We start from the raw sequence: 22,436 nt of genomic DNA, 5'->3' as shown, positions 1-22,436 counted from the left end.
TTGACTTGCGGTTTTGCAGTTGCTGCCGGCGTCGTAGTGGTATATGATTGGGGTGAGCAGGACAGTGTTCGAAAACTGCTGATATATTCATGATATTTCCAGTGCTAACATTCGGACAAGAGGTAGGTCGGTGCTATTACCGGAGTAGCCGACTTGCTAAGGATGGTGTCATAGGTTGAACTGATCTGGGTGAGTGACAGAGTCCCATATCAGAAGAAAAACAGGAGAATACAATGAATTCGCAACAGAGACAACGCTGGTCTGTCATGACTGTGCTGTACCTGGTTGTTCGTACCTCGTGTTATGCTGTGCGTAGTTAGCGGTTGTGCTGACTCCAAAATGTTCTAGATACGCTATATTGGAATACCATATTCTGTGTATGTATCGAGGTCAGAAAATTGGTACTGTGCTAATAGCAATCTCTCTTAACAGTATCAGCGTTCTACGTATGTCTCATATGTACTGTGTTCGATTTTTCTGACCGGCGGCACACAGCATATGTGACAATGGTCTCGCTGACAGATGCAGTGAGTATTCCACAACCATATCATTCCCGTCTAATGAATACACTCTTATGTAGGGGTCAGTGAGATCCTGACCATTGAACTTGGCTCGACATAATGACACAATAGGTGTGAGTCGGAGTGTTTGATCATAGTACGAGGGTGATCATTAATTGGGTGTTTCAGGCAATATTATGAACTACGCAACAAATGGAACAAGTGTGGTCGTAATTGCCGTGTTGGACGGTGAGTTGCAATACCTCAGTGATATTGACTCGACTGAAACACGATGCAAGTCATCATGATTGCTCGGTTGCATGCCATGTATCAGAGATCTAGAATCATGCTTATCATGCTTGTTATTATCTTCCTGGCTGTTAACATCGCCTGTGGAGTAATCACGGCAATAGAACTCAAGCTTATTGTTGGAGGTTAGCTTTACTTGTTGACTTGAAGAACACAACTCATTGGACAAACACCAGAGGAGGTAGTACTCTCTGGCATGTCTATGTGCACTTTTGAATATGAATGGGATTTCCCGCTTCTGGACTCAATGGTTTGGATGCTCAACACTGTTTGGGAGATCCTCGCATTGTATCTTTCAGTCAACATTGCTACGACACGTTTCCATGAGCTGCGACGACTCCGCTCGTCAACTGGATCGACCATTGGGGACTACTTCAGAGTGCTAATGAAGTCCCACGTGCTTTATTTTGCGAGGTGAGCTTGCAATGTGAATGGGGCTATCTTTTTCTGCTCAAATTCCGCACGTGCTAGCTTTGCTTGTGTCTCTTGCCTCGAGTTAGTTGGTGATCTCTCTCGAGGGCTTCTTGGTGCGCCGACCTGTCGCTGACATCTACTTGTAATCACTGCTCATCATTTCTGTAGATTAATTCAATTTCTCTAGGAGTTGAGACACTCTATGGTACTTTTCAAATTTTATCGGTCGTGCAGATGTTTGTGCTGGGACCACGCCTCATCCTTAGCGTCCGAGAATGTCAGGCCAAGCACGCGGCCGATTCTGACGCAGAAAATGAAAATCGCATGAATTCGATTGTCTTCCAGAAGCGCGTACATGTAACAACTAGCAGTGCTGTGTAAAACATGCTTACCAAGTACTCTGCACGGAGGAGATATTCGGTCGAGGGTCCGTCGTAGTATTTATTTTAGTTATACAAGTGTAAAAGGAAACTCTGGAGAAGATCTGATCTGTTTTATGTATCAATTAGTATTTTGTCGTCTATCTTGTCCTACAACAGTAGCATCCGGGTCTACGTACGTTGCAGATCAGTCAAAGAGCTGTATTGAAACAAAAGATGGCTCGAGTGCGAGGCGTTGGCTGCATGCAGCGGAAATTGGAACTCGCACATGGCAGGTGAACGTGAAAACTCAAGTTGTATTGAATGAGTCATAAAGTTGCGATAGCTTGAGAGATTGAGTACTGGCAGCTCAGTTGTGCGCAGTGAGGCATTGGCTATTGCTAAAAGTCATAGTATATAACTTGATGTAAGATGATGCAGAAATTGAAACTGGCAGGCAACAAAGAGCATGAACGTCCACGTTTTGAGGGGAGGAAATGGGAGGGCCGACGGGTGGCGCACGGTCCTGCAGCTGTCGTCCCTGTGGTTGAATCATAGGAAAAAAACTTCATAACACCGGTGCTTGAGGCTAATTGAGAGAAAGCGTCAGACCATTAATAAATAAATTCATAAGGAAGCAAGTCTTCCCTCCATCAAGGTCGCCCGGGAATTGCCCTACGCACCGAATTCGGCAAGTCCAACTAAGTAAACAGCTCATCATCATGCCGACCAGCAAACACTCACATCTTTTCGTCGACGATGTCGTACGCGTACGGGGCCTACGGCCGCTCGCCATCTCCCATATTCTCACAGAGTTCCGCACCACTAGATGACTCCTCAGACGAAGCACCCGATGTTCAACCAAGCGCGAGCCGGGCGGGTTCGCCGGGACCTGAGCATGGGGAAGCAGCAGGGGCGGACACGATGACATGCCTCTGGGACGACTGCGGTGTTATCTTCAGTCACCTCCCCAGTCTCATAGAACACATTCACAACAGTGCGTCCATGCCCTAATATCGTCGAAACTAAACATCATGTGTGAGTGTGTGTTACAGCCCATATTGGCGTGCACAAGTCGAACTATACCTGCGAGTGGGCGACATGCAACCGTCGTGGGCTCGCACAGACTTCGCGATTCGCCCTTATATCCCATATCCGCTCGCATACCGGCGAGAAGCCCTTCATTTGTTCCCGGCCAGGTGAGTAGTGTCCTCAATCCCATCTAAAGTAAACGAACATCACCTGTATTTTGTTTCAACTCTTATAATTTACCTCCATGTGCCAATCCTCATTGTCTGGTTGACTAATCTTTTTCTCCACCCACTTAAATATTCCCAGAATGCGACAAGTCCTTCACTCGCTCCGACGCGTTGGCAAAACACATGCGACTACAGCATAACATGCCCCCTCCACCCTCCGGTAGGGGCTCCTCAGGGACACGCAAACGCAAACGATCTACCTCACCCTCCCACCCCCAAACCGCACCTGCGCCCGAACACTCCGCCTTCAACACCTTCAAACTCGAACCGCAGACCCCTTCTGAGCTTGATAACGGCCTCGGGGGTGGAGGAGATTACTTTTCGGGACTCGCGCGTGAGGAAGACGAGGAAGACGATGATGATGGAGAGGACGATGGACTTCCACCGCATTTGCAGAAGCTCTTGGATCCTAGGACTGGCTTGATCATGGGTCGCAGTCCTGCACTCGTCATGTATGTAATTCAGAAAGCGAAAATGCGCTATGCGCTTGAGACGCATGCGGCGCTCATCGAGGAACTCAGGTGTGCTGAATTGATGTGGATAGTTCTCGCGGCATTGACATCATACTATTTAGGGTCACGAGGGCACAGGCGAAGGAGGAAAAGGCAAAGAAGGAAGCAATGCTGGATGAATTGATCAGGACTGTCTTTGGGTGCGTTTGTTCATGTCTGTACTGTCTGATTTTCGTTAATTGGGTTCTGTTGTTATCTAGAGAAGAAGCAGCAGCTGTCACACATGTCCTTCCCCCACAGCGGCGAGCTCGCCAGAGCCTACCATCGCAAGCGCACCATGTGCCAGCTGCGTACCCACCGCAACATGTGCACTGAGGCTCCAGTGTGCTAGATCTCTATTGTATTGATGTTTTGCTATCGTTATCGTGATTTTGACATTGCCTATGCGTGTTTAAGACATTATACCTGTCCAGGCTGCTGAAATGTGCAGAGTAGAACACTTATCCTATGATGTACGTCTCTCACAAGCCACAATTATCTTAGCGATGCGGGTGTTGGTTTGCGATACTAGACGAATCATCTATGCGATGACTTGTAGTCATGTCCGCGATCCAATGATTCCAGTAGTCTAATACAAACAGCGGATATAAACCAAGCAACAATTACAGTGATTGATGTCTGCATGCACTCCTTTTCTACGCTTTGCGATCAGTGATCTTGCTCAAGAAGGCGCGGAACGCGTCGCGTCTCAACCTGTTACCCTTGACCACCTCGTGCGCAGCAGGTTCAGGGACCTGATCAATCATCGCATTGATCTCCGCCACCGCCTTCTTCTGATACTCCTCATAGCGTCTGGGAATGTTCAGCCCCTGCTCGTCGTTGTACATGTCCTTCACAGCTTGCTCCCGCACAGCCTGATCTGCGCCCTTCTTCCCATAGTTCTCATACAAGAGCTGTTTCTGCGCTTCGGTACCATACGTGAGTGCTGTGCACACACACCAGGAACATTTGCCATCGACGATGTCCGTGCCAATTTTGCCAATTTCTGCCTCGGTGCCGTGGTAGTCTAGGTAATCGTCTTGCACCTGGAAGAACTCGCCCATAGGAATGAGAATGCGGTCTGCCTCTTTGTACGGCTCGATGGTCTTTCCGTTGAGCTCGTACACGTCTGGAACACCACACATACGCATGGCGAGCGCGACGCTGAGGTAGAAAGAGTAGAATGCGGTCTTATACCGCACAATGAAGGTATGTTTGTCAAGGTTGTATTTGCGAATATCGATGTTATCTTCTGGGGCAGTGATCAAATCGACGAGCTGGCCCATTTCGGTTTTGTACGTGACCTGCAGCACGTCCATGTCAGAAGGTATGAACGTGGCAGAAGTGATTACGAGAGGCATACCTCTTGGAACAGCTCCAACAGATCTACATAGTAGCTCTCTCGCCTGAAGTGGGTTTTCAGGAGGTGGTAAATTGCACCCTCGAGCATGAACGAATCGTTGATGGCAACATTGTGGACTTTTCCGAGGCCCTTGACATCATGGACGCGGTACCAACAAGGTTGACCGCGCCGCGAAATGGAACCATCCATCATGTCATCGGAGACGAGGAAGAAGGCTTGTAGCTATAATTATCAGAGGGTGCTATTGGCTGAGCATAGTGGAAGAAGCCGATAAAGCTGAAACGTACGAGTTCGATGCACCAATCCGAGTCAGGGCGGCTTTGAAGTACTCGTCATCAGTTAGATGTCGGTTGAGAAGTATAGTGACGGTATCGACAACGGATATGCCGCGATTGAGTTTTCCTCCTGGAACGTTGTAAATGAGACTCTAGGAGAAGATCCAACGAGGTGGGTGATCATATCAGCATCACTATTGATAGAGCATGCGAATAATCGCTTACCTCGTTGAACCACGTCACAGCGTCCTCTGGCATTTTCTCTGATTTCATATGGGCAATAAGTTCCTCGCGGATGCGCTCGAATACGGCGAGGAACTTGTTACGCTTGTCTGCTTTCGACATTTTGTCTGCGTGGGTCGAATGTATAGTAGTTGGCGATAAGATTGGGCTTGGTATCGACGAGCTTTTGAAGGCTAGGGAGACCGTGTCTAGGGTACGGTATTTCTGGGTGACGATGAAAGCTAAAAGCAAGAAGAGTACTGGTACAAAATGATATATCCTTGGGTGTTGGTTAAGTATGGTTACAGATATGACAAGGGTGGATAAACATTACTTAGGAGTGGCCAGATCTTTATATTATTTGACCGGAGGTCAAGAATGAGACCACTTTTGATTTTTACGGAGAATCGAGATCGATGACTTAAATTGATTTGCCTGGGTCCCGAACGCGCTAGCTCAGACTGTCTGACAGTGAAGAAGACGGGTAGACTCGGACACGACTAGCATTCAAATTTGAAACGCTCAATTGCCGAACTGATAGAATCTTTGAATTGCAAGGCTGACCAGCTGTCCTCTCTTCGGTTCCATTTAAAGTTCAATGGCAAGACCCCGAGGAGCCACGCCGACCTCCTAACACTCATATGTATGTTCCGACTAAACTATCCAAGCGCCCACTGTTAACAGCCAATGTTCAGATCACAAACACCTCCACTCATTCACCCCCAACCAACCAACCATGCGAACGCTTCGACGCCGCCGCCTACTAAGGACCGTCGAACTTTAATATTATCACATCACAGGTATATAAATAGTCCTCACGTTTGTTAATAAAAGTCAAACATTGGATGTATTCATTGCACCGGTTGGTCTGGTGCTCCCCATAATTGACCTGTATTAGCGCGAGTGCTTTACACAGTCAACAGCTCTCTTCAACCCATTCTTGCCTAGACCCCATCTCTGTACAGGTTACTTACTCTTTACCCATCTCCATTACCGCAAATGCGCAGCACGGCTTTGCACCGCTTAAAGCATATTTCAATGCTATCTGCAACTCAAGGTATGTGTTCTCATATAACCTTTATTCCATGGAACCCATCGCTTTGCAGCCCAGAGCTTCTCTTGGATAATTCCAGGGACTTTGCTATCTACGTGCTGGACCGGTTGGAGCCGCAAATTATGCCAGCCCCTGTAGACTTTTCACAATCGAGCGTGGCGTCTGTTTCAGTATCGCAAGCAGCCCAACCGCGAGGAGTGGCCGTTGCGCCGGGGCTGATGTCGTGGGTGCTCACAGCGGACGAGTCAGACAGCGTGACTGTCACTGGTACAATTACAACGCTTGGCATAGGCCTTGATGCCCTCGAAGTGGTCTTTGCTTCCGAGAGGTGACCAATAGTGCTATCAGACTAAACTATCCAGAAATCCCATTTCTGACGCTTTGAACTAGCCAGGACATCACATCCAAATAAATCAAACCGAACTCACTAACTCCGAAGCCCCATCCTGGCCACAAAAACAAGGCAAAACTTCTCACCAGATCTGCCGATTTTCCTGAGGTTTACATTGGACCTCCCAAACGCGGACGAAGAAGAAGGCCACGCAATCGAAGACACAAAACTTCGTGTGGCCAGCACCACCACCATTTATGTGCGCGCCGATTGTACGACTACGGCGGCAAGAGCCGGACGCAGCCCCTGCCCATACGCCTACTTCTTTACTGCTTGCCTTGTCTTCTGGGAACGAAATACTGCGCTGCTGGCAACTCTTTCGGCGGTAGATTCGACACCGTCGGGATCCGAGCTAAGCCCAATGCTACTAACGCACCAAGGGATTTGCTGGCAGCACAAAATCAGTGCAGTCCAAATTCTAACTTATCCAAGCACCCACCATTCACAGCCATTCCAATCACAATTGTACTGGGATCGCGCCTAATCCTCAGCGTTCGAGAACATCACGCTAAACTCGTGGCCGACAACGACGCAGCAATCGGGATGACTTCAATCCCTTTTCAGGAGCGCGTGCATGTGTCGACTAGCAGCAATATGTAGCACGGGAAATATTCGATGTGATGAACACACTGCACGAAGTGGGAAAATCTGGGATACATTCGTTTTGATTCCAAGTTTCGTTGTAAGTACTAGTATATAACTTATTCGGTGTTTAAACGCAGGGCGAAGGGCTTCAGCCAAGGCACGAATTCGATTACGAGGAACGCGGCGCGCGCGACAGAATCGCAAGTTCCTTCGATTGAAGGTTGGTCCTGCGACATAAAGAGGCAACATCGACGTGTGCGTTGAGTCGCCGTTGACATCGTCTGACAGTCTTCGTAGCTTGTTTCGTAGTTACGTAGCACGCTGAACTCGCTCAAGAAGTTTTCTTTTCACACATCAATAATATCAAATACGCCCAATCCTCGAACGGGAAGCATATATACCTACGTCTGATCTTTTACATGGACTGTACAAAAGATTTACTGACAGAAAGATTACCAGCAGCGGGACCAATGAATTTTAGATTCCATCAAGTGTTGCCTTGGATTACTCGTACATCCATATTCCGATTGTGTCTCGGATAGCATTTAGTTTTTCCGCTTCAATAGCTTGTACTGAGTATTGCTTTGTTCCTCCGCTATTACTCTATGAAATGACCATTTACAACTGCTTGCTGGTAAGGTGAGATAAATAGATGCTGAATTTCACAGCCATGAAACCACTCGATCGGTAGCGTGAACAGGCTTTTGAACAGCGCACAGGCATAAAGGTCAGCATTCAATTATAGATCGGCGCTGAGAGGTATTGTGTTGAATAACGACTGTATCACGTTGTCAGGGTCAAATGCGAGAAAACCAAATGACATCCTACCAATATACTGTGTTACTTGATAGCATTCTTGTCATGCATTGGGCTGTCTCGTTTCGGGCGTTTTGTGGGGATAGGGGCGGCGACAGATTGGAATGAGGGATGGCTATCGACCCCAAGGTCATCTGATGTGCGCTTTTTTGGTCATGCCAGCGTTGAGACACAACAGGTTCGAGCTTCGGACAAGGGACAGTTCGCGAGGAGGGTTCAAGATGAGTAGAGGGGAGATAGGGCGAAGTCGGTTTGATGTGTGGTGGAGATTTACGTTCGTGTGGCGCCACGATGAGTTCCGAGCTCCAAGTAAGAGTTGATGGTTGCGTCATCGACCATTTCGGAGGTAGAAGCAGGTACTGATGTTTGCATTCTCAACTTTTGGAGGTCAGGACCGATGGTTGGCAGTATTTTGTTAGGCTGCACATGAGAAAGTCCACGCTGAGGATAAGCCATACAGTCAGTATCTGGGACTTTCCTAATGAATCGCGGAAACGCACGTGTGCAAATTTCTGCCCTTCAGATACAAGAACCAGGCAAGATCGCAAGCCTTTCAAAAACCACTTCCTTTCAAGCCAGGAGAGCAGATGGCAATTCCAGAAAGTATTAAATATATGATCGAGCTCGTTATCCATGGATTCGGAGCTCGTGAGAGATGGACGGCCCAGTTTTGACAGGCGTACTTGAGAGCATGGTTATCTGATCTATTTCGTTCCTGTGCTTCGTTGGCGAATCTCTCAAAGGCATTCACAGCATGGACAATCTCCATGTTTGGCGTAAAATGAGCTGGTGGTAGTGCAGAGGTGGGATGATGTTGGTGCCTTAATGCGAGGAAAGCTGGAAACATCAAGAAATCTGGCAAGTTCTTGAACTCCTGGATGACTTGAAAAGCTGGGGGTAAAGGACATTCGGGGATGATTATAAACTTGCTGATTGCTTCCAACGTGCTTGAGAATTCTTCCATGGTCACCCAGACAGATGCTGCAGGAGTCGACTGCCACGCTTGGCCGCGGGGCGTCTGCAGCCAGTCTCGTCCGCATAGGGTCTGAAGCCAGTCCCGCCCACGCGGGGTCTGTAGCCAGTCTCGTCCACCTTGAGTTTGCAGCCAGCATTGCCCGCCCGGGGTTTGCAGCCAGTATGGCCCATCCGGGGTCTCCAGCCACTGTCGCGCACACGAGGTCTGCAGCCAGTGTTGTCCCTCCTCCTGGATCTCCAGCCAGTCCCGACCGCCTTGGGTCTGCAACCAGTCTCGCCCTCCCTGGGTCTGCAGCCAGTATTTCCCGTCCTGGGTCTGCATCCAGTCTCGCCCATAATCGGTGTGCAGCCAGTCTCGTCCTCCCTCTGTCTGCAACCAGCCTTGCCTGCCCTGGGTCTGCAGCCAGTCCCGCCCGTGCGAGGTCTTCAGCCAGTCTTGCCCGCCTTGGGCCTGCAGCCAGTGGTACCCGCGCGGAGTCAGCAGCCAGTCTTGCCCTCCCCGAGTTCGCAGCCAGGCCCGCCCGCCCGACCTCAGCAACCAGTCTTGCCCTCCCTGAGTTCGCAGCCAAGCCCGCCCGCCAGGGCTCTGCAGCCAGTCTTCCCCTCTCAAGGCCTGCAGCCAGTCTTTCCCCTCCTTGCGTCTGCAACCACTCTTTCCCCTCCTTGCGTCTGGAGCCACTCCTGCCCATCCCGGGTCTGCAGCCATTCATGTATGCGCCGGGTCCGCAGCCACTCTCGTCCGCCACGGGTATGCAGCCACTCTCGCCCTCCGTGTGTGGATAGCCATTCCTGCCCGCCCCGGGTCTGCAGCCACTCTTGTGCGCCCTGGGTCCGCAACCAATCGCCCCCGCGTGGGGTCTGCAGCCAGTCACACCCGTGCGGGGTCTGCAGCCAGTCGCGCCCCGTCTTGGGTCTGTAGCCAGTCTTGCCCGCTCGGGATCAGCAGCCATTGTTGCCCGCGCGAGGTCTGCAGCCAGTCTTGCCCTCGTTGAGTCTGCAGCCAGTATTGAAAACCCTGGGTCTGCAGCAAGTCTCGGCCTCCCTGGGTCTGCAGCCAGTATTTCCCGTACTGGGTCTGCAGCCAGTCTCGTCCGTCATGGGTGTGCAGCCAGCTTCGTCCTCTCTGTGTCTGCAACCAGTCTTTCCCACCCTGGGTGTGCAGCCAGTCCCGCCCGTGCAGGGCCTGCAGCCAGTCTTGGACGCCTTGGGGGGCCTGCAGCCAGTGGTACCCGCACGGGGTCTGCAGCCAGTCTTGCCCTCCTTGGGTATGTAACCAGTCTTGCCCTCCTCGCGTTCGCAGCCAGTCTTCCCCTGCTTGAGTCTGCAGCCAGACATCCCCTCCTTGCGTCTGCAGCCAGTCTCCTCCCCAAGCCTGCAGCCAATCTTGCCCTCCGCGGCTCTGCAGCCAGTCTTTCCCTACTTGTGTCTGCAACCAATCTTCCCCTCCTCGCGTCTGCAACCAGTCTTTCCCTCCTTCCGTCTGCAGCCAGGCGCACCCATCCAGAGACTCTAGCCATGATCGTAAATCTGAACTGCGATCTCCCCTGAGCCATAGAAGACTGATGAGAACTGAGAGTGGCATCAGTGGCTGGACGAGGAAGGCTAATGAGTCTTTTAATCTCTGGGGGTCGTGGGGTTGCATAGTTTGGCTGTGCGTCTTCAATTTCGAGAGTGCATCGAGAAGGGCAGTGCTTTCTGGTAGCTTTTTCACCATCAGGCGGAAAGAGGAACGTGCGAGTAGGCAGTGAGGTGATGGCATGTCGTGTACTTGAGGAAGGCTGCAGTTTGAAGAGTCGGAAACATAATCACGAATGGAGGAGTGATAGATATTCACGGGGAGTGTGCCGTCCGGGGGAATATCCATGACAGACCGTAGTTGTTTCAGTGTTTTCTCCACATCCTTGCCCAAACCAGGGCAAGCAGTGTCGAGATTTGTGAGAGAGGTAGAGGATCTGTGAGAGCAGCAACGATGGACAAATGCAGATATGCCCGCTTGGGGTCGGCACACGTGGAGAGGATAGAGTCGTACAACTTGTACACCTCCGTTCCTGGTAGCAGCTTGCTCGTAAGTTCGAGCATGAGTTGAAGCCGATCGTGGGGATCATTGTCTCCTTCATCGATAAACTTCATCATAGTGGACGCCACGATGAAACGTCTGCCAGCTCGGCTGGCTAGCCGCTCGAATTGATCCCTCGATGGCTGTGGGAAATCAGGATAGCGACTCTCCAGCTCTCTGAATGAATGCTGCAAAAAAATACAGATGTCATTGTCGACATCAGCGCCGTCTAATGAGATGATGGTAGCCACGCCCTCCCCTGAAATTGTCACTGGTATCTCGCACACCAACGAGCGCACCCCTCTCTGCCTGCATGGCTCTACAGATATGCGATTCCGAGCGACTCGTCAGCAGAATGTGGGTCACGGGAAGATTAGGTTCACGAAGAGCCCGAGCAAGGGAAAGGATCAGATCGACAAGCTCTGGTTCGGATGTGCATTCATCCAGGGCATCAAGAACGAAAGTCAAAGGGTGGCACCCACGCAATCTGAAGTAAAGCCTACGGAGAGGCTGGAGAAAGAGTATCTCCATCTGGTCGCGGAGAGACTTGTTGGGGTCTAGAAGAGCGGGATTGTCATGGATGGATTTGTTCACATCCTCCCGAATGCTGGGGAAATTGCTTGCAAGCTGGTAGACTAGCGTTGCAAAGAATATCCAGTCGTGCAGCGTTCGGTGTGCTTGCGCGAGAAAAAGAAGGTCCCCAGCGAGCCGCGTTTCCACATTCGTATGCTCTGCGACTTTTAGGCCTCTCATCCTTTCAGCTACAGTGAACGCAACGGCCAGACTTTCCAACGCCTGCTGTGCCATGCAGCCAAATGAGCTGATTCTTCTCTCGTTTATCTAATATTTCGTGGATGTGATTGAGAAGGCCCACCCGGGTCTCTTTCAAACACTTTGGGTGGGGCTGGCGGTTCGCGAGAGTCATATTCAGCACCCTTGACAGTGACCCGGGAGAGCTCCACCCAGTTCTTTCAGATGATTGAGCGACTGTCGATGAGGTTAGAGAGCGAGAGATGGTGCAAAATGGAGTTACCAACATTGATCCATCTCACTCGTTGACGGGGGTTGACGAAGTGGAATGGATGATAAACCCGGGGGTACTATGTAGTAGGTTATCTCGAGGGGCAATATACGAAGACATTGATTACAATACCAAGATCTCAGCCGTAACTTGGAGCCGGGGTAAATTGTAAAAAAGGTTGCAGGCGTGAAACAATGTTTTGGTGTCACAGTCCAGAAGTGTGTTCGACGGTAATGAACTAGGCAAAGAAACGAAGCGCGCCGGCGATGGACCCCAATTTCAAGCGTAACAAAATCGTATGGATGAAGTTGTTTTAGCCCAGTGCTGACTTGCTGTGGACACTCGTCAGGATGGCGTGTGATGAATGCCCTGTTACTGTTCCGAAATACACCGGCTCCCAAAGCAAGGTAATAGTACGTGCAGCGTAACGTAAGAACGTAATTCCAGCTTCGCCTGGTTCTAGAGTCGGTGACAATGATGTTGGGCTGGTCCGAGAGTTAGCTCAGGGTGGGACGCAAGCAGGTCGAGGACTAGATCGCACAGATTGATTGCCTGTCAGTCAATACTCGTGCAGCGCCATAATCGTCCTCCGACAGTGAAGAAGACGCGTAGACTCGGACACGACTAGGATTCAAATTGAAACGCACAATTGCCGCTCCGAACTGCAGATAGAAACTCTGAATTGCAAGGGTGACCAGTCCTCAGATCTCACGCAGCTGTTACTCCCCGAGGAGCCATGCCGACCTCCTAACACTGCATCCGATATATGGATGTTCCGATGTCTAGTTCAACGGGCGCGCGCCGTCCCTATAGCGTGATCCGTACACCCCGGCTTAGAATATTGTGTAAGTAAGAAATCACTGGGAAGAGCTGCTGAGCTCAGTGAGTTCGGCAGGTCTGGAAACATGCGTAGAAAACTATCGATATCTTCCAATTGCTCATTGTTGGACTGCTCGGCTGCTCCTCGGGCCATTAGCTGGTCGAGGCGAGTAGATCGATGGTTGACATCGTCTCGAAGGACCTCCACACACTCCACAAGGAAAACCCATATACGTGAATCAATGTCCGAGGAGTAGTGAACTCGCAGATGGCCTAGGAAAAGATATTTCTTCTCGCCGCATGTCACAGGATTTAGTCTCATCCACTCATCTAATGGGCGTAATTCCGCTGGTAGGACTCCCGTCCTGTAACGCAAGCAAATCCAGATATAGACCCCCATAAATGACTCCAGATCATGGCAATATAGGTGTTTGACTTCGCCTAGTTGGGCCTTTGCGGAGAGAAGATCGAGCGCCATGAACGGTACCACGTCCGTGCGCTTGTTGCCCCCGATGACCCTGATCATCTGCCAACAAGGACAGATCGTAGTCGTTTAAGACACCCATCCGCTTACCATCTTTCCAATACCACATCAAGTTTCCAGGGCTGACATCTCGATGATAGACCCCTTCCTTCCACAGCGTACGGTGGCCTGCACGCCATGTCAACGACGAGCCTCGTAAATGCGACGAAAACACGTACATAGGATACACTGATACCACACGTCGAAAAGCTCATTGATGTGAAGTTTCGTGATGGGGAGGAGCTTGCGGAATACGAGAATGTAGAACACGCGACTGCTTGTGATGGGCTGTGGAACGCCGAGCACTTCTCGGATGGCGGACGTGGGATTCGTGAACGTGTGGTGCCAAAGCAGCTTGGAAATATGATCTTTTATGATGTTGTGCACCTTTGCGATCTCCTTAACCTTGTCCAAGATTTCCGGCTCGCTAGTACGACTCGCCTCTCCCAAAAATATCTTCGCCACCATCCCGTCCGGGAAGTTGCCGTATTTCTTCGCAAGTGCTTTGCTAGTGACGGGGACCATATCGGTGGCCCGTCCTTATACTCCGTAGTGCATCACTCGTTCGTCGTGGCTGGTGTGAAGCAGCAGGTTTACCTCTCCAAGTTTTCATCCTTGACTTTGAATTCATGGCACTGTTTCCCCTCAACTCGAACAGGGAGGAAGTCCTTGTTTCGGCCCAAATCGTGAAGCTCAACGGATTGCAAGGCATACAACAGCACCATGAATCGCGGGAGATCTTGAATGAAGTTGATGCCCGAGCTTTGGATAGTGCCCTGGCGATCATAATACCAGATCCAGATCACATCGTCTAAAAAAGCTGTAGTAAGAGCGCAACCGATTCGACAGACGAATGAACACACCGACGACGACAAGATTAATCAGATAATACATACCCGTCTGGACGGTCACATCTGGCTCGTTGGGGTAGATCTTGGATTTTTTTTCGCAGCGGATTGCAAAGTTTCCGCAGCCTTGCGCTTTGAGCTGGACCCGCCCTGGGAAGGCTGGGCCAGTGGGCAGCAGTCAGGCCGGAAGATATAACTGCTGCTCGGCCGATTTAGTTTGATCTTAGAATCAAGAATGCAATAACTTACGTGCAGTGTCGGACGCAGGTTGTGTTGCTGGCCCGGTCTGCGAAGAACCTGGCACCGGATCTTCAGCTTTAAGATGATCCACTACCAGATATTCTGGTTTGGTAGGAACATAGGCAATCACTATATGCGAAGAGTGCGGCGGTGTAATCGATTTCTTCCGAGTCCTGTTTGTCTTTCTCTTGAACTCGATGCAAGCTAGAACATCTTTCCAAGGGAGTCACTGGCGCTGGCGGCTTTGCCATCGCATTCTTGACCACGTGAGCATTGCACTTCGTGTCGTGCCTCTTGTCGTGCTTCTGTTTCAAAGTGTTTGCCCTGTTTGCCGCTCTTTCCGTCATCCTCGAAGGGAGCGCATGCACTGTTCAAAGGAAGAATGACGCCATCGGGCTTCCGAGTTGATTTTACGGTCCAGTGGTTTTGCGTCGCCGCTATCACGTTCTGGCCTCCACTCATTCACCCCTTCAACTCACCAACCAACTGCATGCGAACGCTTCGACGCCGCCGCCTATTAATTATCGTAGCGGGGTGGCCCTTGACTCTGTACCACCACCATGGACAGAACTTCCCACGCATGAAAAATTGCTGGCAAGGTCGAGCTACAACGGCTCACAGAACAACAACTGGCCATAACACATATAAAAACACCTAGAACTCATTAAAAAACATAACCCAAGTACCACATACGTGAACACGACCCCCAAATGACACCAATAAACCTCTAAGAAACACACGGAAAGCTAAGCACACGAGTACCTGCGACGCACCTTTACCACAACGTAAACAAATCACACCCTCGCATCTCTAGAACGTCAAGGTAAAGCAACCAACCATCAAAAACAAGGTAAAACGGAAGTAAAACAGCGCCCAGACGTAAATTACAACAAGGAACACTGCAACAAACCCAAAACCAACACCCCCGCCAAAATCCTCCTGTGAACAAACTACCACTCATAAAACTTAATAGGCACTAGCTTATCGCCAAAACCAAGATGAACCTGGCCACGATGGAGCCCCCGACCCCCAACAGCTGAATCATGAAATGCCCCCCACCACGAATCTGCGCTTGAAAGTAGACTATAAATCCCCTCGCAAACCACCCAAACCCTCGTCCACCCAGAGATGAAAGACAAGGAACCCACCTCCCTCAAAACCATGTCACAAGCCTCCCGCCATACCCCATCACACCCCGTCCCACATCCCAAACCCCTCGGGCTGGACCAAAATACTTTCCGCCGAACACCCTCCCAGAAGATGATAACATGGAACGCGCCTTAGACCTCCTAGACACGATCCCCGACCCACCTTCCCCTCGCACCCCTCGCTCCCCCCAAACACACCCACCCCTATTCCACGTGTAGAACGTGTAAACCCTCTGAATCCCGACCTCCTCGTTTACCGAGAACTCAGCGTTATAAGGTCGGGCCCAAAAAACAACGAAGGCACTCACAGTGACCTAGGGAACTCTATCCATGCCCCGGGCAACCCTACAGATGACCAAGTAATGAGCAACCCTCCAAGCCCAAACTCCGGACACGCACAAACCACTGAAGAACAAGCAATTCTGGCTCACCTGGAGTTAGCGGAAACGAACAGATCGGTACTAAGCCAAAGCGGCCTCAACAACCGCATGACCCTTCCCCAGTTCACCCCCACCCCAAATGGGGGCTTTCCCAAAGTGCACATGTCCCACTCGGCTCAAATTTTCGACCACTTAGAAACCAAGGTCCTCCTCGCCTGGTTCCAGGTCGGGCATCCCAAATTCATGATCCAGGTCTTTGACTACTCCGGAAAAGACGTCGCTGAACAAGCCACAATCATCGCAGAACGCATCTGGGCTAGCGTTACAACCATAGCTGAATTCGTTAATCAAGACGCCCCTCCTGTCCGTGTCTCCCCCCCCCCAACCCCAGGGTGGCAAGGGCTCTAGAGACCTACCAACTGGATTCTTAGTCCACAAGGTATCAGAAGAGACCATGAATCTAATCCTAAACCAAAGAATCTGGTCAACGATGGATATAACATTTGAAGCCCTACCATTCAACTGTGCCCATCCTCCAGAACTTCTCTTCTGCCTCTCCGGCTTCACCACACTCGATGCAGACGCCGTCCGTCAAACCGTGGTTGAGGTCTGGTCTCAAGACGAGATCAGGCACCAAATCGAAGACTGCCTCTCAAAATGCGGGCTACCCGACGACGAGCTAATATACAAGGCCGCGCGAGACTTTATCGAGTCCGCACGCGCCGAGCTCCTCCACTTCAAGATCACAGGAGGCCTCTCAGTGCCACGCTTTAATATATTTGCCACCAGCCCTACCAATGACGCGAAAACCTGGACGAACTTGAGAAGCCTCCTACATGCCCTCAAATACCCCACAGGCCTCGACGGCTGTGGGTCAACAACTCCCCTCTTCCCCTGCCAAATATGTCACTCCCTCACTCACCCAAGAGGACTCTGCCCGTTCCCGCTCGTCCCGCTCTGGAATGGCCCAAAATCAGGGAACCGAAACGTGGCCAGCATACCTCGTCAAACCGGAAGATTTAGAGGCGGAAGGCCTGGACGCAACGCCTAAGCACATATCATGAGCCGTCAGCTTCCACCATCCGAAGATATCGCACATACTTAATCCACACCTCGTACTACATAGCCCCCTCAGTCCATACTATGTACCTCGAACTACCCAGTCAATTTACTCACATCACCCTTGTCCCAACCACAGTCACTATCAACCAAAACACAAAACAACACCCCGCCACAACGACTCTAACTTAGGCCCGGAACCTAATGAATACATGAGCCGTCGGATAGCCAGACAACTTCGATCGAGACTCGAATAGTCATCAATAGACCAAATGCCCAAATATACTGATCGTGCGAACGAGACAGGAAAGCGTAGGTCATCTCGACCAGCATGGTGCATGCCAGAACACGGATACCTATTTAGGTTCGGACGAGCCGTGCCGAGAGGCTCAAGTTCTCATTAGTAGATAATATTAACGTCCTGGGCATTAATATCACTCGAAAATGCTAACATAGTCCACTGCCAATTGGCCAGGATACGTCAATTCTAAGTTACAACATGATCATACAGTAGCTTAGTAGCCCAATCACCCAAAACTCACACCTAAACCCCCCACAGTACGGTTTTTTTCACCGGTGTCCTGCATGATTTGGGAATCATGCATGGACATGACTACTAGGTATCCCCCTAAAAGACAAAGTCTGTTAGCTTAGTCCTCAGACTAGTCAACCCATACCTTGGTATCAAACCTTGGTCCAATAGTTTCAGTTTTCCCTCGGTGATTCATGAATCCACCATGTTTTGAAGAAAGTCATATGTGAGATGGGAATCACATAATGACCTAGTTGATATGAGAAGCAAAATGAAGGTTAAGGTATTGCCTTTCATTTGGCTTATTCACTTTGGCTAGAGAAACCCATAGAGAAAAGTTCAAAGCCTAACAAAAACCTATCTAAAAAGCCCACATATTGTGTACTATTATTTGTTCCATTATTTCTGAGTTGTTTTCTCTAGTGTTTCTTTACTTTACTTTTCTATTAGGATGCTCTGACTAATCAGATGCTTCATAAGATTGTACCTACAGGGTATGATGTCATAATGATGTCATGTTCCATGGAATTTGCTAGAACATTCCAATGACTCATAATGACTCATAGTGACTCATAGTGACTCAGAATGATGTCATTATCCCACCATGAATATTCTGGAAAGTTGGTTTTATTGCCTCATTTTACCACAGGCGTGTAAAACGCCAAAGCACGTGACTTCGCTGACACATCAGCAACCCGACACTCAACGCGCAGGTCTGCAGCTCCCGTTCCGTCGTCTTCGCATTGCAGGATGCACCGCACCTGTACCTGCACCTGAGGACCACTCGTAAGCATAGAAAACTACTGTCTGACGGAGTTCGCCGGGCCCCTCGTGTCGTCGTGTCGCGTCCATCAACCTCGTGCTGTCACGGTTGTTGCGACGCGATTCCGTCGAAATTTCGCGTGCGCACATGCAGAAAGACGGCATGGTTTATGTTCTTTTCTGTTTCCATAATGTACAAGCTGTATATACGTACACCCATGCAATATACATGTTTAAATTTGCTCAATTGTATGGCGAAAATGAGCTCATGCGCCTGCCCGCCCTATCCATGTAAAATTCTGCCGCCGGAGCTCTCAGCCACCCGTAAAATCCCAAGATTTTATGGTAAAATAAGTGTGGCGGGCACTTTACCACCACTTTTTCCGTTCTTTTCTTGTAAAATGTGGCGCGCAGCGTGGCGAAAAATTGCATTTCTGGTTCTTTCCCTCAAAATTTGCTTTAACTGTAGCCTTGCATTTTCACCACCATATATGCTACTCTGAATACTCCCAGAGGTATGTTATACGTCCTCTTTTCATACTTACAACGCACCTCACTGCTCTCAGACCAGGGGTGCTGCCCTAACCAGGCAGCGTGACTGTTTGTCACATTATACAATCACGTTGCTCTTTCAATCCTGCACTATCAGCTGTGTTCAGCCCTCGACGAAGAATTCCGGCGGTCTTGTTCATTACTGGCTTAGGTACGAGAGTCTGAAATGGTGCTCGCAGCTCTACCCTCCTCACCTAGTAACTGCCTTTGGTGTGTCAGGGTGGCGAACGGTGTAAATAGGTGGAGCTCGCACTGTTAAGATCTCGCTTCGTATTATCTATTGAAGTCTCGACGACGCGACATCTCGCTGATTTTGTCCACTTTGCCGCTGCCGCCAGCTCCCAGCGTGCTCCCATCTGCAGGCGCCATTGATTATATGTTACAATTGACGAAAATGCGACGGCCCGCTGCTTTGACTGGTCCAATGGCGAGTCTGGAGTTCATATTGTCATGCAGGCTCTGATCCTCACCCGTTTCACTCAGCATTTAAGCAGGAATATGGCGCCCGGCCTCCCGTACTTCTGTTCAGAATTCTCAACCTGCCATTACTTATACCTTATGGCGCGTTTTGCATGCTTTGGAAAGAGATGTCGAGCGTGAAGAGTGTGTTCGGCTGCTGATTGCACAAGGACCTGATGCTACCTGTGCTGATAAAGGCGAGTACATCGGTTCCACCTCACCCAGTTGTTGACATTTTCGCCATTAGCCAGCTTGACTGCTCTGCATCACGCTGCAGTTCTTTGTCCCCCTACTCTGGTCTCCCATTTGATCTGCCAGGGCGTGATGACATTGCGCTGTTGCTTGAAGAAGCAATGCGTGCATCTACCAGTATGTTCATCGGCTACTCACGTCAGCCTCTTCACACCTTGCGTGCTGGTCACTCACACTCTCCACTCTCCACCACACATGTCTTCAGAACGACCACAGGTGTCTAATGATTACACATATATGAGATCTCATCCTTTTAGCAGCGTTAACCTGGATATGTTCACGCCTGGAATATACCGTGATTCATTGCAGCGGTCGATGCAAGCGAACCAAGGATATGGTGATTCTTGTGTGCCAGAGCCTACACCTCCCTCTCACGAACCTTCTACAGGCTGGCCTCACACATGGGATGTCACAAGCGGAGGTTACTCGCATTAAATTGATGTTTCGGATAATGGCAAGGAGAAACATGGGCGATTATATGGTGTGTGCTCGCAACCTCCTCCTACTCCTACTTCAGCAAATAGTCCTCCACCCCCAGACCAAAGAAAAGGCACATTCAGTGTCGAAGCATTCATCTTGCGCGTCGATGATATGAGATATGGGGAAAGGCATGGTGTATGGCTCTCATTCGCCTGTCGCAGATACTTCTCCAACTGCAGCACTCGCAAAGGCTGTTGGTCTTTGCCGCTAATAAAAACTGGGTTGAGTTCTTCAAGAAATTGGAGAATGAAGAATGCAAGGGATTTGATCCGGAGCTGTACCCTGACTGGCTTTTAATACAGGTACATTATAAAGAAATCAATTGTAGATAGTTGCTGATGGTAGCATCCTCAGATTGAAAGTCAGTTCTTAGCACGGCCAGTCCAGGTCAAGGTTGCGCTGGAGATGATATCGCCATTCACAGGAGGAAATACTTCTCTCCAGCTGAACACGAAAAATGCGAAGGCCCGCTGCTTTGACTGGTCCAATGGCAAGTCTGGAGTTCATTCAACCCGTGATGTCACTTATTTTCAATGATGCAGGAACTTCAAGTCTCGCAATGATGGAAATCAACTAACCATGAACTTTCTCGCGTTGCCTACAATTGTGATGGCTATGGCATTCTCTGGCTCACTATCATTTAATCCAATGACAGATACCCTGACTCTGCCCTCTGGCCAACTGTTTAGGTTCACTCCACCCGCTGGACAGGATTTACCAACAGAAGTTTTCACTCAAGGCAACACCGACTACTATCCCTCTCCAACGCCAGACAGTGCCTGTCGTCGATTATGGATTTTTCCATTGAGCAGAGTATGAAGGGCTGGAAGGAACTCGAATACGAAGTTGCTCGTGATGGCGCTCATGTAGGTTCATTTCTGCTTTGTTGTGCGTTCTGAAGTTGAGTGCATATGCTCTTAGAATACGATCAGTTTGCTGCAATATGGAGAACTTTGATCCTCTCGGTACCCTCTCAGTACACACACTGGCAATTCGATTGTTGTTGCACCATCTCAAACTCTTCTGGATGACGAATACCACATGCTTCGCAGCACTACTATCAAGGTCATCAGGCATCTCGGTGTTGTCGGCGAGTGTAACATTCAGTATGCACTCAACCCCAATTCCAAGGAATACTGTGTCATGGAGGTTAATGCTCGGTACGTTTATGGTTCTGTTCATATTTTTCTATACCTAACACGACTTCTTTCAGTTTAAGTCGCTCAAGCGGAGCCTGATTCTCATCCTTTGTATCCGAGTTCAAGTCTCATATCCCACTCGCTGTCACCCGATTCGGGCTTAGCACCCTCCCCCTCCCAAAAGTCTGAACTGGTATCCATCCACTGTCACGAGCATGCGTATTCAGGGGATGCCACCTTCTCCGTGCCCAACAGTAATTCCCCTACCACCCAAGCCAGCTCCTTCCAAGTTCGAGACCAAGGTCAAGTTTCCTTTCAAGAAGAAAACAAATGGTCCAGATGCGCCTGGTCCCTCTACTCAGAATTAGTCCTATGATGGACAGAAGGCATCCTTCGGTTTATGAGAGATCCGAAGATGACGAGAGGCGCATTCAGGAGGATGACCAGCGCAACAGCAGGCCCAGGCCTCATTATACCAATCTCGCAAGAGGGGTGGTGCTCAAATACCTAATCATTGGCCTCCTTCCTATAGTAGAGAAGGCAACCGTCATCCCCCTGCCTGGGACCTTCCATGGGACCCTTATAGGCCTGCTCATGACACCTATATTCCAGCACGAGATATATATGACGGTCGTGTCTATGGAAGGGAACATGATATTTCTTCATTGTCATCTCATTCACCTGACCAGCTCCCGTTCCCTGGTCCTCCTTCTCTTCTTCACACTGAGCAAAGCACAGATTGCCCTCACGTCGCTCTCCAGCGGTCAATTATAGTCCGCCTCATTGTGACTATGGCGTGGACAGATTACATGACCAAAGGATGTGTGATGGGGTTTGGGAACATGCCCAGTCATAATGACCATAATCGCTGGGGGGTACCATCAGACAATGACAACTACTCACAGATGGAAGCTGTATGCCCCTCACGTCCCTGGAGGCGAAGTCTTACTACCTGAGTCTGCTGCTTTAACTGGCGCTCAGGCTTGCCAACAACTTGCTAATGAGACTGCTGTCGTGCCCTATGTTTATTACCATTGCCTGTCAATCCTCAATACACTGCTGCTCTTGCTTGATATCCTTGTTCTCTTAATCGTTATTTTCCTCCTTCACGCTCTCCTCCTTCACACTCTCCTCCACGCTCTCCTCCTTCGTG

General features: G+C 49.9%; 6 protein-coding genes across 6 annotated transcripts; 4 read left to right on the top strand and 2 right to left on the bottom strand.

The window, feature by feature from the left end:
• Positions 1–2,294: 2,294 nt before the first annotated feature.
• On the top strand, positions 2,295–3,828 carry DFJ58DRAFT_469801 (uncharacterized protein). The gene is made up of 5 exons (XM_041380531.1): positions 2,295–2,579; positions 2,638–2,781; positions 2,921–3,362; positions 3,416–3,493; positions 3,554–3,828. Exons 1-5 carry the CDS (start codon positions 2,342–2,344, stop codon positions 3,666–3,668), a joined length of 1,017 nt encoding a protein of 338 aa, XP_041249318.1. The 5' UTR covers positions 2,295–2,341; the 3' UTR covers positions 3,669–3,828.
• Positions 3,829–3,988: 160 nt separating this feature from the next.
• On the bottom strand, positions 3,989–5,315 carry DFJ58DRAFT_713751 (farnesyl-pyrophosphate synthetase; the record flags this gene model as incomplete). The annotated part of the gene is made up of 4 exons (XM_041383945.1): positions 3,989–4,636; positions 4,696–4,917; positions 4,979–5,122; positions 5,196–5,315. The coding sequence occupies 4 exons, from the start codon at positions 5,313–5,315 to the stop codon at positions 3,989–3,991; spliced, it is 1,134 nt and encodes a 377-aa protein (XP_041249317.1).
• A 7,562-nt stretch (positions 5,316–12,877) lies between these two features.
• Positions 12,878–13,957, bottom strand: DFJ58DRAFT_722527 (uncharacterized protein; the record flags this gene model as incomplete). The annotated part of the gene is made up of 3 exons (XM_041384896.1): positions 12,878–13,427; positions 13,498–13,561; positions 13,612–13,957. 3 exons carry the CDS (start codon positions 13,955–13,957, stop codon positions 12,878–12,880), a joined length of 960 nt encoding a protein of 319 aa, XP_041249316.1.
• Positions 13,958–15,692: 1,735 nt separating this feature from the next.
• On the top strand, positions 15,693–17,231 carry DFJ58DRAFT_762353 (uncharacterized protein; the record flags this gene model as incomplete). Its single annotated transcript, XM_041388543.1, has 6 exons — positions 15,693–15,881; positions 16,245–16,273; positions 16,301–16,369; positions 16,457–16,634; positions 16,656–17,052; positions 17,074–17,231. Coding segments are annotated over 6 exons (888 nt in total), but the record flags the coding sequence as incomplete, so codon positions are not given.
• Positions 17,232–19,588: 2,357 nt separating this feature from the next.
• On the top strand, positions 19,589–20,099 carry DFJ58DRAFT_722524 (uncharacterized protein; the record flags this gene model as incomplete). The annotated part of the gene is made up of 2 exons (XM_041384895.1): positions 19,589–19,802; positions 19,870–20,099. 2 exons carry the CDS (start codon positions 19,589–19,591, stop codon positions 20,097–20,099), a joined length of 444 nt encoding a protein of 147 aa, XP_041249314.1.
• A 624-nt stretch (positions 20,100–20,723) lies between these two features.
• DFJ58DRAFT_608796 (uncharacterized protein) lies at positions 20,724–20,915 on the top strand (the record flags this gene model as incomplete). The annotated part of the gene is made up of 1 exon (XM_041380853.1): positions 20,724–20,915. A coding segment is annotated over one exon (192 nt), but the record flags the coding sequence as incomplete, so codon positions are not given.
• Between the last annotated feature and the right edge of the window lie 1,521 nt (positions 20,916–22,436).

This window comes from Suillus subalutaceus, assembly GCF_016647625.1.
Source record: "Suillus subalutaceus strain FC151 chromosome Unknown DFJ58scaffold_8, whole genome shotgun sequence".
In the NCBI taxonomy this organism is placed as follows: Eukaryota; Fungi; Basidiomycota; class Agaricomycetes; order Boletales; family Suillaceae; genus Suillus; species Suillus subalutaceus.
This window is presented reverse-complemented; position numbering and strand designations above follow the sequence as displayed.